Genomic DNA, 16,946 nt, shown 5'->3' with positions numbered 1-16,946 from the left:
TTCTTCAAAGAAGACAGACAAATGGCCAGTAAGTACATGAAAAGTTGTTTAACATCATTAATCATCAGGGAAATGCAAATCAGAAACCACAGTGAGCTATTGCCTCACACCTGTTAGGATGGCTGTTATGAAGAAAATAAATAAAAGATAATCATGTGTTTGCAAGGATGTAGAGAAATTTGAACTCATGTACACAGCTGGTGGGAATGTAAAATGATATGTATGGAGGTTCCTCAATAAAATAAAAATAGAACTACCCTATGATCCAGCATTCTCACTCCAGGTTATGTATTCTAACGAATTAAAATCAGAAGCTGGATATCTGCACTCCCACGTTCGTTGCAGCGTTATTCACAATAACAGAGATACGGAAACAACCTAAATGCCCATCGACAGATGACTGGGTAAAGAAAATGTGGTATATATATGTACAACGAAATATTATTCAGCCTTAAAATAAAAGAAATCCCATCATATGAAAAAAAAATGGAAGACCCTGAAGACCACTGTTGGATGTGAACTAAGCCAGTCGCAGATGGACAGTTACTGCATGAATCCTCACATATGAGATCTCTGAAGGAGTCAAACTCATTAGAGTAGAGAGCAGGATGGTGGTTGCCAGGGGCAGGGGTGTGCTGAGGGAGCAGTGGGGAGGTGTTGGTCAAAGGATGAAACGTTGAAGTTTTGCAAGATGCATACATTTTAGAGATCTGCTGTACACGCGGTGCCTCAAGTTAATGATCCTGTATTGTACATGTAAAGATGTAAGAAGGTAGATCTCATCTTAAGTGTATTCTTACAGTAAGCAAGAAAAAAGTAAAAATGATAAGAAATTAATTCAATTTTATTTATAAGTGAATTAATTAATATAACAAGGAATTTTCTATGAAAATGTTAGCCACTATGATATGTCGTTCTGTTGGTTATGTTCCTTATAAAGGAATAAACAACTGATTATAATTTGGTGTCTCCTCACCACCTTTATGTGTCCTCTGTGAACCTGGCCTCTCCTAGTTGAGATGAAGCTCTTCCTGGCACCTGTCCTCAGCTGGTTTTGTGCTGAGGTGCCCCGGCATCTCTCTTCAGCACCACTCCTGGTCCTGTGCAAGCTTCTGCCTCTGAACTGCCCAGGCTCTCCTTCCTTCTCTCAGATCGGCACACAGATCCTACCTTGGTTTGTTGTGGGGGGGGCTTCCACTCTCCCCATCCCCCAGTGACTTTTCTTCTCTAGAAGGAGGCAGGCCACTGCCCACTTTGCTCTCTAGTCACCCCACTGCATCAGGGTTTTGTTTGTTCCACCAGGGCGGGGGCGCCTTAGCTGTATCCCAATCTGTGTGCTCCTGGAATAGCTTTCTTCGTGGCTGGAAAGGTGCCCTGATGTATCTACGTTCCTCGGGCAGAACGAAACGAGGTGACGAAACTAAACACGGTTTTCGCTGAAGGCCGTGGCATTGGACTCCACCGCCTTCCTGATGGCCCTTTGAGCAGACAGGGCCGGGGTTCTGAGGGCCAGCCCTGCTACTTGGCTTAGCGGTCAGTACGTTCACAGCGGCTTCTTTTCAACTGAAGCCAGGTTTCCTCAGAGGCCTTTGACTCCTAATCCTTCTTGAGTGCCCGGAGGTCAGCAGAAGTGTGTGAAGGAAGGCTCTGTCACATCTCTAGGGAATGTTAGGAGAATTTCCAAATATTCGTTGTCTTTCCATTTATATGAAGGATGGAGTCTTTTTCAAATGGGTCTTCATCCAGAAAAATAAATGTACAACTCTTTGGGGGGGAAATCGATACTCTGTGGATAATACTAAGAACATGGAAATTAAGAAGCTTGGTTTAACATGAGGCGCCTGCTGGGTTCTCCAGGATAAAAATCCAGTGCGAGAGCTCCCAGGTGGAGAGAAGGAGCTGGTGGGGATGACTTCTCTGCCTGTGCTCTCACTGGGAGGAGAATCCACTCCCCACCTGCTGTGTGGGCATCAGTCCTGGAGTCAACTGGGGACCCCTTAAGGAAACTCTCCACTGGGACTTTGCCGCAGCAGCTGAAACGTCCAGCATCAAAGTACTGTCTCTCGGTGTCAGAGTGCCTGGCTGCATCTCCAACACAGAACCTTCCTGGCACTGTCCTGTCCTTGGTCTTCCTGCCGTCCCTGGGGAGAGAGCAGGCACCCTGGGCTCCGAGGGAAGAGACTGGATATGAGTTCCACTTGAGTGGAACTTCTTGCCTGGCTGCGTGACGCAGTCGGTCTGGGCTTCCCTCACTCAGCTTTCTAGGCTGTAAGATGCAGAGGCTGGACGGAAGTTTTCAAGAGCCTTCTAACGCTGAAGCTCAATAATGCTTTATATATATACGGTGCTCAATACTGCTTTTTATATATATGGTGCTCAGTAATGCTTTTTATATATATGGTGCTCAGTAATGCTGTCTGTATACATGGTGCTCAATAATGCTTTTTACATATATGGTGCTCAATAATGCTTTTTATCTATATGTGCTCAGTAATGCTTTTTATATATATGGTGCTCAGTAATGCTTTTTATATATATGGTGCTCAGTAATGCTGTCTGTATACATGGTGCTCAATAATGCTTTTTACATATATGGTGCTCAATAATGCTTTTTATCTATATGTGCTCAGTAATGCTTTTTATCTATATGTGCTCAGTAATGCTTTTTATATATATGGTGCTCAGTAATGCTTTTTATATATATGGTGCTCAGTAATGCTTTTTATATATATGGTGCTCAATAATGCTTTTTATATATATATGGTGATCTCGGTAGTGAAATGCTAAGCCTCCTAGAACCGTTCATGATTCATTTTAATTGATCCTACCCTGACAGCTTCATCTCTCACGTTTCCTGGCAGGTCAGACACTGTGGGACTCCTGCCAGGAAGGTTCTGTCTGTAGCCCCATTCCGAGGGAGGGGCAGGTGAGGGCGGGCAGGGACGTTCAGAGAAATGGCATGGAGGGAGTCATTCTCGGCTGGACAAGTGGGAGCCCAGGGCTCTTCTAGGTGCTGGAGTCCAGTGAGTGATGGGCTGCACCCACTGTGGCCAGGCTTTTCAGCGGGGACCTGATGTACCTCTGCATGAGGGCCCTCTGCGGTCATCTTTCACCCCGGCCCTTCCAGAGAGAGTGACAACACCTTCTGAATTGTTCAGTGTCACCTCTAAAGTACGAACTGTGAGCTAGTCTATTTCTCCTAAAAGGACCCTTTTAGGTGTGTTTTCAAATGCTTCATTCCGAAACGCCTCGGTAATATTTTTCTCATCATTTAGGATAAGTAGAGACAGCCACCCTGGTAGATATTCACACTGGTTTTTAACACACTAAAAGGCGTCCTTCTTGTTTGATTAGTAGCTGCTGTCTCAGCTCAGCTCACCCGGGACCCTCCCCTCCGCTCTGACCTTCAACTGAAGGACCACTTCCTGGCTCAGAGGGAGCCTCCAGAAGCCAGCTCAGGCCCAGGCTGGACTGACACATGGGCGCCCCAGACACTCGGGTTCTTTTCTTTCTTTTCTTTTTTCTTCTAAGTGTTTTCAAGGTCATCTCGGGAATCCCTGAGATCGAGCACAGTTTGAAACTGATTCCTCCTCATTTGCTCCGTGTCTACGATTTCAATGGAAGACAGTGGGATGGGCCCAGGGAAGCATGAGCTTCTCTGTGAAGCCACCTCTGGGCCCTCGTGAAGCCTCCAGTGTTCCGATGGTTGGTTCTCTCGACATTATGTCATTACGTTCTAAATAGTCTGAGTCAAGTGACAGAGACTTTTGATTTGCAGCATAAAGGATACAGTTAAGAGAGCAAATGTCCCGTCTCATCCCTGTCCGTTGCTGACTGGAATACAGTGATGAATGCAGCAGGTCTGTGTTTGGCAGCATTCTACCAGGACCTCTGCCTCTGGCATGAGAAGCCGCCAGGAGGGCAAATGTAAACTGTGACTGTGGTCAGTGAAGGGCAGGGATTTGGTAACAGCAAGAAGTAATCATTAACCCACGTGATTGGGTTCCTTGCTTACAAAATAATTAAATTATGTGTGAAAGTTAAAAAAAATAAATAAACATGTCGGCTGCTCCCAAGATCTGGCCCAGCTTCCCCTCAAAATGGCTAAGGCTAGCTCCGTGGGGTCACCTCCGGCCACCTGGCCCTTTCTTTGCTGCTCTGAATCTCAGGTGTTGGATCCTGCCCTCCAGCGTCATTGCTGAGGATGCCACTCTAGAAATTAACGAGAGCACATCTCAGTTTCCTAAGATGTATACAACCTATTTTCTACACAGCTTTTAAACAACAACAAAAAAACATTTTTTTCAAATGGGCTCAGGTTTGAGATCATATTGGCAGTCTCCACCAAGAAAATAAAAATAGACGTCAGATATATTTATCCTCTTACAGTTAGTCACCTGTCACTGGATCAGGCCCTGAGCCAAATGTGCCGTGAGACCGTCTCCTTCTTGAGTCTTCCCAGTCATACGTGTGGTGTGAGCGGCCCAGAACCCACCTCCTTGCACAGCACTGGAACAAGGATCCGGGGTCTGTGTTGCTCAGTTTAATGCAAGTGCAGACACAGTGCTGCCCCATGGGACGGAGCAGCATGGGGTTTTTTTTTTTCCTCCCAAACCTGTCATATTTTGAGTGTGAAAGGAGAAATCAAAGGCAGACTCTCTCCCAATAAAGGCGGGGGGCGGGGGGAGCGGACGTGCTTATTTACTCAGCTCTTCAGTTATTTATCAAAGCGGACTCTGTGCGGCAGCCTGCAGAGCACCTGAGCTCTCTTTTGCCTTCCTCACCTCGATTTACATTTTGTTTGTTACATACAGCGCCCCGGAGCCGCAGTCTCTCCAGTCTGTCCAGAACAAATGTGCTCGCAGGAAGATCTTTATCTTCCACGTTCGGTCTGGGACATTTGTCACGCAGGGATTCCCTTCATGGGTATTTTTGGAGACTTGGAAGAAATTGTGTGCTTTTCATTAAAACCCACATACAGTGGGGCCTAATCCGTTTGACTGGGTGATGGAAATTTTTGCTCTGTCTACTCTTGTGTATATGGAGGTTTTCCTGGGATTAGACGATGTTTAAGGTCCCGGATTTCTGAACACTCATGATTGTCAAGAGATCATCCAGGCACCCAGGGGGAGGCTGTTGATGGGGGAGAAGCCAGCTTCCCTGAGACAGCGCGGTCTGGTTCCCAGGGAAGAAGCTCCGTGTTTTGTCACTAGAAGAAAAGACTGTCGGTGGGTTTTTAAGGATTGAGGAGTGGTAACCAGGAGTTTGGCCAAGGTGACCAGAGTGATCCGTCGATTCCCATTGTGATCCGATAATTAGTTTGTTCTTCCTTTGTCTCAAAAGGAAAAAAAGAAAGTAAATCCTCTTTTTCTTGAAGCCTGCATTTCAGGAGTCACCTTGATTCCCTTTGATTCCAAACCTGAGTTCATCATTAAATTTGAACAACAGATGCTCCAGGGGAAATCCATAATGCAAATGCCAAAAAAAAGAAAGAAAGAAAGAAAAACGATGAATACTGGAGAATTGTATCCAATGCTTACTCATTGGTTCTCCAAGGTTAAACCCTGGGGATATCACTGTGGCTGAAGTTCAGTGCTGGCCCCCAGCCAACGTGTCCTGTGTTAATGGGAGGGGTAATAATCAAAGCTGAGGACACCCTCGTTTTTGGAACATATTTTTCCAATCCCTGCATTCGCAACCACTTGTTTCTCTCTTATGCAATCCTCCCAGCCTGGAACAATAAAGGCTGTCAGTGAGAGACAGAGCCCTTCGTGACGCTGCAGTTGTGGTTGATGAAGAACTCTGTCACCAGCATCTGTTTTCTGAAACATTGGCTTTGACAGTTTTTAGGCATAATACAAGAAAAGTGTCACCTGAGAGACTGGATATAATAGCATTTTTAAGAGAATGCTTTGCATCACTTACATGCTTTTCAGAAACATTAAGCATTTGGGGAAGCGATGAGAATCGTGTTATATTAGGGCCTTAGTCGAAGTATTATTTAGTAAAGGTTAATAAGATTTTAATTATATTCAGATTCCTTGTTGAAGGTTGCATTTTATGTATGTGTCCACCCAATACAAATTTCTGAATACTTTAATTTAGACCACTTAGGAGGATTATGTATTTTGTTAAGGGTCTTTATTTATAATAGCCAAATTTGGTTAATGGTTCTCTTTACAGAAATCTGCATTAGCTGAGTTATAAAGAAAATGAAATTATTTAGTGTATCCATTGTATTTCCAGATTGTGTAAAAATGTTAGTAACATTGATTAACTCTGGATAAATTATGAGTGCTAATAACAAAATGTCACAAATAACTCATTCAAGCGTTTAATTCTTGTGCATTCTTCTATTATATGTTGGAAACAAAAAGATATAAATTGTAATGGGGTGAAATGAAAATAAATCAGGATTTCTGAAATTAAGAAGGCAGGAATTATAAGAGACCACTTCCGTGATGGGACCTGCCTCTGAATTTAATCACATTACCTTACATAAGGTCAACGCCCCCTTTTTTCAGAAATGAGTTTTCCAGCAGCTCCTTCCCTCTGGTGGCCTTTTATCCCTTCAAGTTCTCTGGAAGTTCACCCACATCACTCCCAGCCCTCAGGAATTTAGACGTAGCAGGTTGTGGAGGCCACTGCTGGGGTGAGGCACAATGGTAGCAAAAAACGAAAAAACGGAGATTTTGAGTTAGCGGTGTCTGAGTCGAAGGCGGAGTCCTCAAGAGGTGTGATACCAAGATTTCCAACAAAATAATTGAAATAGAAAAGAAAAAAAATAAAAAGGTTTGGAGCCTGTAAGAATCCTGTCTCTACTTTCTGGGACACCAAGTTTAGAAGTGTGATACCCCAGTAACGCTAGATAAAATGACAGGTCAGTGTCCTCTGCATCTGGGTTATTACGACAGCACACGGAGAAGGGAGTGGTGTGGACAGCCAGCATCATTTCTATTACCACGAGATGGAGAGGACTAGTGTCCTGGAAAGATCTCGTGACCGGCAGGCCGGGCACGGGGGACACACCTGATGCTTCAGAATCACAGACCCGGGTTCCAATCCTGCTCTACCATTTCCACTGAACAGCACGCTGGTTTGGGGAAATTCACAGTTTCCTCATCTGTAAAACAGAGTTCAGAATGGCACTCCCTCTGGGGGAGGATGTTATAATGGGGGCAGGGGTATAGGAGAAATCTCTGTACCTTCTGCTCACTTTTGCTCTAAAAAATAAAGTCTATTAAAAAATAAAGTACGGTCTGGTTTTTAAAAAGAGGAGAGGAATGGTAGCCGTCTCACAAAATTATGTTGAGAATTCAGTGAGACTCTTTCTATGAGGCTGGTCATGTAGTCGTACTTAGTAAGTGTTAGCTAATTTTATAATATTCATTATTAATCATGGGGCAGAAGTATGTGCTTAAAAACAACTTCTGAAAAGTTTTCTCAAAAGTTGTTTTAAGCATATACTATTGTCCTTGTGAATCATAATGAATATTATAATCTTATGCTTTAAAAATCCTATCTGGACAAGATAGGAGGGATATAAGATTAATAAAGTAGCTATTTTAATAAGCATTATCCAATCAAATAGTCAAAAAAGGCAGAATCCTTTCTATTTTCACAGCTTCACATCCTGAGGTCTGGTTTTGATTTCTCTGATCAGTCACTCGGAACGTTATAGAGATCCCTTGACATTATTTACAGAGGTTCCAAATAGTAAACTCTTTTTCATATGATGTTGCAGACAGAAAGGGCCCAAGAGACCACCTGCCCTAACCTCTTCACTTTATCAACTCTTGTTCATTGTTCATAAAATGAGATGCCAAGGGTCCCATCTCCCAGCCCTGCTCTTTCCAAAACTGGGTACCCGTTAGCTGCTCAGGCCCCGATGTGTGTGATGTAATTGTCTGTTTGTGAAATGGCATTTGTCGTCGGTAACAGACAAATCATGACTGCAGGCCTTATATTGGGTAGATTTTTTTTTTTAACAGCTTCACTTACACTGTTTGGAATACAGTTCACTTCTTATACTAAAGACTGGGCACACTCAAAATTGTTGCCTGTAGGTGAGAAATGGGTACATATTCCCAAGATCCTAGCATTCAAAATCACAATGATCTGTGTAGTTTTGTTTCTGTCCATTGAAGCTCATTTCAGAATCCTTTATTTAAAACGCTTCTGAATAACGCACTTCTTTATTCAAGGTCAACACAAGATAAAGTTCATTCCAGAAATGGTCGGCCCCATATTAGAAATGACACTGATTCCTGAGACAGAGCTTCGCAAAGCCACCATCCCCATCTTCTTTGACATGATGCAGTGTGAATTCCATTCCACCCGAAGCTTCCAGATGGTAAGGACGTGGGTGTGCAGTAAGTGGCTTGGAGAGAAAAGGGGGACAAGCCTGAGTACCTTGAGACTTATAGATGGTTCTCCAGTTACACATGCTGAATATGGAAAACATAATTCCCTACAGCTTAAGAGAGAAAAGTCCTAGACTTTCCTTGTGGAAGAAGCCTGTCATTCTTAGGGAGGATCTCACTCTCATCTTTACAGAACGTTGTTCTCCATTTTTAGCTTTTACTTACTTTTAAGTGGATTTACTGACACATTAATCTGGGTAAAACTCTCTCTTTGGCCCTCCTTTGTATGTGCACTGGAGCTTTTGATCAGATGTTACTGTGTTCTGTCAGACTGGCTGCTTCTTACTGAGTTAATTATTTTTAAGTGTAAAGTCTTTGCCTTTATTTTAAGTGTGTGCCTTGGTCTTTTTACCTGTGCAATGGAACTGATGAAAATTCCATAAAGAAAGTGTATGTAAAGTGCTAGAAACATCCTGTATCAACGTGAAGGACAAAATCTGAATAATTGATATGTGAAAAGGAACAAAATCTCCTTCCCTGGAAAAGTGTGGTGTTTATGGATTCCTGGGTGGGTACGCACAAGCCCACACACATGCACATACAATGGATTTCTCCTTTGTGTACTGATGCTTTGCAGGAGGCAAGAGAAAAAGCCAGAGATAGGAGGTCCTCTAAATTGAAAACTACCTCTTAAAATATTATAGTGATTCAGGGGAGTTGATGTACTAAGCATTTTACATAAATTTTTGAGGAATTTAGAGAGAAATTCCTATAGTGAATGGAAATCAAAACTGCGTCAATCAAGGTAACATGATTTTAGTGAGATCTAATATTTCAAGAGTAGGTTTTCCTTCCTCACTTTTGTACTTTCCAGTTTCAGAAACTCTGAGTAGTTTATAGGCTTTAATTGGTCATTCTTTGTCATTATTGCATGAAGCTAGTAGCCACGAAGAGCAATTTTACTATTTCCCAGAACAAGAGACAGATACAAAGCCCAAAGAAGCCCCGTCTGTAAGCATGGCATTCAGACGCTGAGGTCTGGGTAGATCCTAAAGCCCTGCTCAGTCAGGAACCACCTGGGTCTTGAGCAAATCACTGACCATCTGTATGTCTCCAGCTCAGAGCTGTAAAATTGGTGTGAAATAGAATCTATTCGAAAGAGCTGTTGTAAGATATAGAATCAAACCCATAAAGCCCACCCTTCCTTCCTTCCTTCTTTCTTTCTTCCTTTTGGGTGAGGAAGATTTCCTTACATTTATTTATTTGTAAAATTAGACTATTTTGAAAGAGCAGCTGGCTTGGTTTGGTCTGTCTGGTTCACTGTCAGCCTTTGTACACGTGAGGTATCACGTCGTAAACACTGTCCCCTCTTTGTTAACGTTGTTCTTCTTGTTTGTCAATATATCAAGGACATTTTCCTCGACCGCAGCGTAGTTACCATGATTTCGAGGATGGTGTAACATTTCATAGAATGAGTGACCTCATCCTTTCTGATCCATCCCCTTTAGTGGGGCATTTAGGTTGTATTCACTACTATGAATAAACAATGCAGTGAACATAATCATGCATGTAGCTTGAATTCTTTTGAAAGTTTTCCTGTTGTACAGTCTCAAAAATGCAATTGCTGATTCAAAATATTTCGTGTGACTTTTGACATTACTGCCAATTGATCTTATTGCCACAAGATGTGACCCCTCCCTACTGCCACCGGCACAAAATCATGGCCCCGTCTCACTGCCAACTCACCAGAACTAGGAACTGTAATTTAAAATGCTCTTCCCTAGGCTGCAGATGCATCAGATGTTTTGAATTTTGTATGAATCAAGCCTCAAAGGAGGACCTTATGGAAAGATGCTATTAAATTAAAGAATCAGGTAAAGGAGAAAAATGTATTTATATAGATAAATGCTACTAGCCCGGAAATACAAGATCAAAAACCTTTAAAACATTATGTCATTTGTGATTCTTTCAAGGAGTCTTTGGGTCAAAATAAGGGCCGTTGGAATTGGGAGTTTGGTTTCTGAATTGTTCTCATCCTCCCATTCATTGTCTCACTCCTGTTTCACCATAGTTTTAAAATGTCTTATAACCGTCTTCTGCACACGTGCTTCATTTTCTCCAGTTCACAGAGTTCTCAGGTTTATCAGTAAACGGCCCAAAGTAGACAAGAGTCACGGCATTTTTGCCTCCATTCTCAACACTGTGTGCCGAGTAGTGGCTTCAGAATCTGTCCCAACATCATGAGACATCTTTCCAGAAAACCAAATGGTTAAGTCGTACCATGAAGTAATTACACCCATTTAATTCCACCACCACAACTTCCTTAGCCTAAAACATGCCTCACTTGGACATGTGTAAATAAAAACACAAACATGAAGACAAAGGTCCACAAAAAAAGAGAACACATTCGGGCTAAGTGTAAACAGCTGCTCGAGTTTTTGGTGAAGAATCCTTGGCCGTTCGTTCCTTGTGTTGTCATCTGCTCGTACCCTCACAGACAGGTGGTAGGACACCTCGAAGGTAAAAAGCAAGGCAGAAAAACGAAAACTTGTGAAAAAAATCTCTCTGCCACATTAATGTGTTCTGGTGAATTGCGAAATGATCACTTTCCTTTTCGTTGGGACATCTCAATTTTTCTACTGACCTATCTCAGCCTCCCGCGGGAGGCCACGTGGATGCCACGTGACGTCATCCTTCCCAGCTCTGCTGCTGCCCCATCATCCCCATTTCTGCCTGGCTCCTTGTCATCTGGTTCACGGGTCCAGTCCCACTGGCCTGGCCTTGGCTTGCTCTCTTGGCCTCCATGGTGGGTTGCAATGACTTGTGGGTTCTTCCTCTGTCTCATCCCCGGTGTCCGTCTGCTCCCCTCACCCCCTATCCCAGGGCTCTCCTGGACCACAGCATTTGTCTCTCGACTTGCTGTATCTTTTCTGACTCCTTTCTGTTCTCGGTTCAGCTCTCATCCTCCAGCGGCTGCTCTCCTGAAGCACAAGGCACGCCCTCTGTTCCTCGTCCGTGATGTTGGTGAACGTGTGCAGCTGCACGTGCACAGACCAGCAGGGCACAGCCTTCCCCGCCTCCATCCAGGGAGCTCCTAGGATGGAGCTGACTGGCCGCTGTTTAATCCGCCACCAGTTCAATCATCTAACCTTATTAGTCACGTGAACAAGGCTTAAATTGGCTCTGCCTTCATAGCAGATGTGCAAACCTAATGGAGTTAGGGGAAGATTAAGGTTTTTCATTTTTACAGAACTTTAGTGTTTTGAACATGTGGCGTAGCCTTGCTTTCTTAGAGCTTGCTGTATCTTTCAGAGTGGGGCTGTTCAGATGCTTCTCCCACTGCTTCCCTCCAGTGCATTAGTCCCAGTGGATACATTCTCTTCTCGCTTTCCTTGGCATGCGTCCGATCTTCAAGTCATCCCTGCAGGTGTGTTCACTGTCAGCCACTGTCCCCCGTCCCCACCCTACCCTACCCCAATCCCAGAGATCCCAGAGTAGCGTGATTAGCCTGAAACTGAGGACCTTGGGAAATCTTGGGGGGTTTTTTGTTTTGTTTTGGTTTGGTTTTTTCCAAAGGAGAGACCTTATGTGTGAAGATTTCAGGATCTGCCCAGCTAGCACGGAGAGGTTTGGGGTCATCCTTGTCTTAGGGCCTCTTACATCATCCAGTGGACATGGAGCCCCAAGATGGGCCTTAACTAACGCTTCCCCCATCTCACTGAGATCCCTGCCCCCAGATGAGTACCATTCTGAGTCTTAGCCTCTCTGGGTTTTCCTTCAGAGGAAAAGCATACCTTTAAATTCTCTCCTAGCACCTTTTTAAAGCAATGCATTTGTTATGTCTTTGGAAAATATAGAACTAACAGCTGAGAATTGCAGCAAATGACTATTTGGGCTCTTAGACCATTCATGAAAATGGGATGGAAAAGGCTCCACGGCAAAGTAATATTTTCAGTCATGGAGCTATTTTCTGTCATCTTCGTGAGGGTCAGCAAAATGCTCCACAACTTCCAGAAATTCCTATTTAGTTGTAAAAATATTAGAATGTGAGTAATCTTTGTTCTGCAATGTTCCCGAGTTCCTGTTTGAATAATCTCTTCCCACTACCCAGGCTGGTAACCTTAAGCAAATAATTGAATAACCCAAGTGGATGCTGACAGCTTCCACCACTTGGTGGCAAAGCCAATATATTTTGAACGGTAACATGAATGTGAATAAGTTTGGTGGTGATTTTATCTTGTTTATTCTTTTTTATAAACATCTTTATTGGAGTATAATTGCTTTACAATGGTGTGTTCGTTTCTGCTTTATAACAGAGTGAATCAGCTATACATATACATATATCCCCATATCTTATCTTGTTTATTCTTCAGTTCATTAGGATTTTGTTGATTGGTTTGTTTTTGCTTTCATTTAAAAAATAATACTTGATTCTGTCATTTTGGATGATTAGAGGGGAAATATGGCCCAAGAATTATACTTTTATTTCACTGAACCCCAGACCCAAAAGTGGTCCAAGAGATCATGGAAAATAATACCCTGGACTCAGAGTTCTGATGACATTGAATCCTATTAGAAAAGCTCTCCAGCAAAGAGATGCCTAGACTCCCATAATCTCTAACCAACAGGACTTACTGTGCAGACTTGTTCCTGGAGTCCACTGTCAGTGGATACAGCCCTAAAGTCAATCCTCGGTCTGGGTTGTATAGCAGTGGGGCACAGCTACACCTGTCCGAGGTGTTGCCAGGTGTAGCAGCCAGTTCCCCTGCCAGGCTGCTGCAGGTCTAGGGCTTGGGACCTCTAGGCTCCTGAGTATTTCACAAAAGCTTCAAGGTCACTGAGCTGCCCGCTTGTTAGACGTAGAAGGATGTGGGGATTTTAGAATATGGGATATGGAGTGCCAGAGATTAATTAAGTGTGTAATTAAGTTTACAGAGTGGTTAAGCAAGAGGAATGCAATATACATCAAAATACTAGTGTGTCTGAGCACAAGGATTAAAGGCTGAGTGATAGATTTGGGGGGATCAGTTACATTTCGGGTGTCAGCATGTGAGCCCGGAGCCCCACAGGTGTCAGAGAACCAGGCTGCTCTCTGCCAGGCCAGTGCCCTCTTCTTGGCCATGTGATCCACACAGACACAGTTCATTGCCTTTCTCCCCCGCAGCCCCTCCAGTGATGCTAAAGAGAAGGGCATGGTTCTGCAGTGCTGTTGGATTGGACAATTCCAACGGGGGGTGCAGAACCAAAGAGCATCTAATTTCCCGATCTCTCTAATACTACGGGGTGGTATAAACCATGGTCCTACCTCCAGAACCTTGTGAGAAGGTTTTCTTAAAAAACAGAGAGTAGGGCAAAGTGCACCCATACAGGCAGACCCAGGAGATATTGTAGGTTTGGTTCCAGACCACTGCAATAAAGGGAAATCTCAGTAAAGCGAATCACATGAAGTTTTTGGTTTCCCAGTGCATATAAAAGTTGTTTGCGCTATCCTGTAGTCTCTTAAGTGTGCAATAGTATTATGTCTAAAAAAGCAATACTTTAATTAAAAATACTTCATTGCTAAAATTTAAAAACTACTTTATTGCTGAAAAATGCTAAGCATCATCTGAGCCTTCAGCTAGCTGTAAAGGCTGCTGGAGGGTTTGAAATATTGCAAGAATTACCAAAATACGACATAGAGACACAAAGTGAGCAAAGGCTGTTTGAAAAAGGGCACCAGTAGACTTGCTCAATGCACAAACCTTCAATTTCTAAAAGACACAGTAATGCAAAGCGCAATAAAAGGAAGCATTCCTGCACCCAGGATTATTTGCGAATAATTTAGGGTTATTTAGGTTATTATTTAGGGTTATGAATAAAGGGTTGCGAAAGAAACCCTTTCGCTAATGCACTAAGCTGACCGCGGTCCTAGAGCTCAGCTTTCTCCCAGCTCTTGGTAACCTCTAAGCGCTTTACCCATGTGGTGAGTTATTTGTGCAAACCTTTCCATCCTGGGCCTCCCTTGCTCTGACATAACCCCAGATCTCTTCTGTAAATGTGTCCCTGGATGCCTGAAGAATGCAAGCCTGGTTGTTATACGCTTATAAATGCATTGTAGCAAGAATGGTAAATCTAAGCCCCAACAGAAATGATGCAATTCCAAACCAAGGAGAACTGGCTTTTGGATTATCCACTGCTGAGACCCTTCACCCCATGATCTCCTAAATTGGAGCCAATAACCCATGGTTCACAGTGGCACTGAGTGGTGAAAGCAATGGTTCTAAGTTAATTGAATTAACGATGATGTTAGTACATTACCCCTGAGAGCATGGCTCCCTCCACCCCTGACCCAGACATCCTCCGCTGTGTTCAGCTTAATAGCAACCTTCTGAAAAGCCCTATCTACGTGGCCTCTTGTGTTTCATATTCTCAGAGGGCTGCTGGTATCAGATGCTTAGAGACGCTCTGCTCAATATTTTAAGTTGGACACCCTGTGGATCTTTTCGAAGCAATATTAGTGTTTCAGAAAAGAGAAGAAAAGATAATGATTTTGCTTATCACATGACTGAGCCTCTGCTACCTTTTGAGCAACACAGTAAACCCTTGCTAATTTTATCCTAACCATAGAGAATCCTTTTGCAAATTAGCAGACACCATGCATTTACAAGTAAGATAATAAGCATAATTTTTATAAAACCAGCTCTCCTCTCTCAGCAGAGTTACTTTCTCCAATTTATTTGGACAGGATCATTTAATCCTGATTATGATAACAGTTCACAGCACAGGAGCAAACTGATTCTAGTGTATTCTGTAAAAATTAACGAGGGCCCTAGAATTCGAGGCTGGCTGCAGATCTGTGGAATTGAATCCTTGCTGATAAACCGAGTAGAGTTGCCAGGTGTTTGTGCAAATTACAGAGTTTAGACTAGAGGTTAGTAAAATTAGAATCAGCTGTGTTCTTCTGATTTACTTATCATTCATCCGCTCTTTTTAGAAAACGTTAAATTCATCAGTCAAAATTTGATAAGCAGCGTATACTTTAAGGAGCTGGAGCTTCCTTTATTGCCCTTGTTTGTGACAGTGAGGTTTGTGTGGAAGCAGAGAAAACATGCCATTTCCAGAAAGTAGAGCCTCCCAATGCAAATACCGTCTGATTAACTAGAGATGAGCAGTTTGAAACGCCAGTGTGTGCTTGCCAGTGTTAGGATAAGGTATGTTTTTTTCTTCATTCTCTAAGCCTTCTTTGTTGTATGCTCCTTAAACGTGTGTGGAATGGAATCATATGTTTTAATTAAATTTAGTCTTATTTTGTCTCTCGATTATTTCTTCTGAAGAATCAGCACTCACCACTTAATATTTGGCATTCCCATCATGGGAGATGGGGCTGCCAACGTTTGGTCTAGTGGCAAGCCATCTCTCTTGTGCTAGTTTCCAAGAAGAACCGCCTTTTGCAGAATTTTTTTCTGTAAGGAACAGAGTAATAGTGGGTTAGTATCCAAAGGTTGTTATTATATAGTAAAAGTCCTTATCATGAGACCTCAGGTGAACAAAAAGAAAGCAACTCATGCTTTCTTCTTCAATAGAACTATGATTTTTTTTCTCTGTTCCTAAAATCCCTGAACATAAGCCCAACAGAATCAAAGAGGGTGTTTATTTGGGGGAGGAGACAACGGAGCAGAGAATTGCAGCGATTCACTGAAGTCCTAGTTTTTGTGATGTTGCTGAGTCCTTGATGTCAAGCAAGAATCAATACTTCTCTCCAGTCCTGCTTTAAGCCTCTGTTTCATCTGTAGCGTGATGAAATTGTGGCTTCAGGCAGCGTGCCCCAATCAAGGTCACGCTCTGAGGCCCCTCCTTGGGTCTCACCAGCCCCCTTGCCTTCTGCTTCCCAGGGTCCACAACCAGCTGACACTGCAGCAGCTGTGCCCTGGGTCCCCAGTGCAGTAGACGGTGCCTGGTGGACCTGTTACAAGCACTTCGATGAATGTGTTCACCACTTGGCTTGTGTGGCCAAGAGAACAGGTTGTGTCTTAGCAACCTACTGGCCCACTCCTTTGGGGCCCTGTTCAGTCCTCCCCAGCTTCAGTTTAACACCAGCTCTATCCAGTATATTGATGTGCACATAGCACATTCACCCCATTAGAGCGTCCATCTCAGGTGCTGTCCTGGGGGTTGGGTATACAGCAGTGACCAAGAGAGAAGAAAATTCTTTCTCTCACGCAGCCTAAATCCTTAAGGGATCCGAGTAATAGTTGCCTGGGGAAGCAACGTCTGAGCATGTATTTCACAGGGATCCCACTAGAGATGATCATACAAAGTGAAATAAGTCAGAAAGAGAAAGACAAATACCATCTAATATCACTTGTGTGTGGAATCTAAAATATGACACAAATGAACCTATCTACGAAACAGAAACAGACTCATAGACATAGAGAACAGACTTGAGAGGGGTGGGGGAGGGAAGGATTGGGAGTGTGGGATTAGCAGACGCAAACTATTATATAGAGAATGGATAAACGAAAAGGTCCTACTGTATAGTACGGGGAACTATATTCAATATCCTGTGATAAACCATCATGGAAAAGAATATGAAAAAGAATATAT

The 16,946-nt window shown here is 43.2% G+C and overlaps 1 protein-coding gene across 1 annotated transcript in view; it reads left to right on the top strand.

Annotated features, from left to right (window-relative positions):
* The window catches only part of DOCK1 (dedicator of cytokinesis 1), a 517,745-nt gene that overhangs the window by 422,172 nt on the left and 78,627 nt on the right, over positions 1–16,946 (top strand). The window contains exon 25 of the mRNA XM_033841901.2: positions 8,205–8,353. Coding sequence (XP_033697792.1) covers positions 8,205–8,353 — 149 coding nt within the window. The remainder of the gene's footprint in view (positions 1–8,204; positions 8,354–16,946) is intronic.

The sequence above is a fragment of the Tursiops truncatus genome, chromosome 16 (assembly GCF_011762595.2).
Source record: "Tursiops truncatus isolate mTurTru1 chromosome 16, mTurTru1.mat.Y, whole genome shotgun sequence".
Classification (NCBI taxonomy): domain Eukaryota; kingdom Metazoa; phylum Chordata; class Mammalia; order Artiodactyla; family Delphinidae; genus Tursiops; species Tursiops truncatus.
Note: the sequence above shows the minus strand (reverse complement) of the source record. Positions and strands in the feature narration are given on the sequence as shown.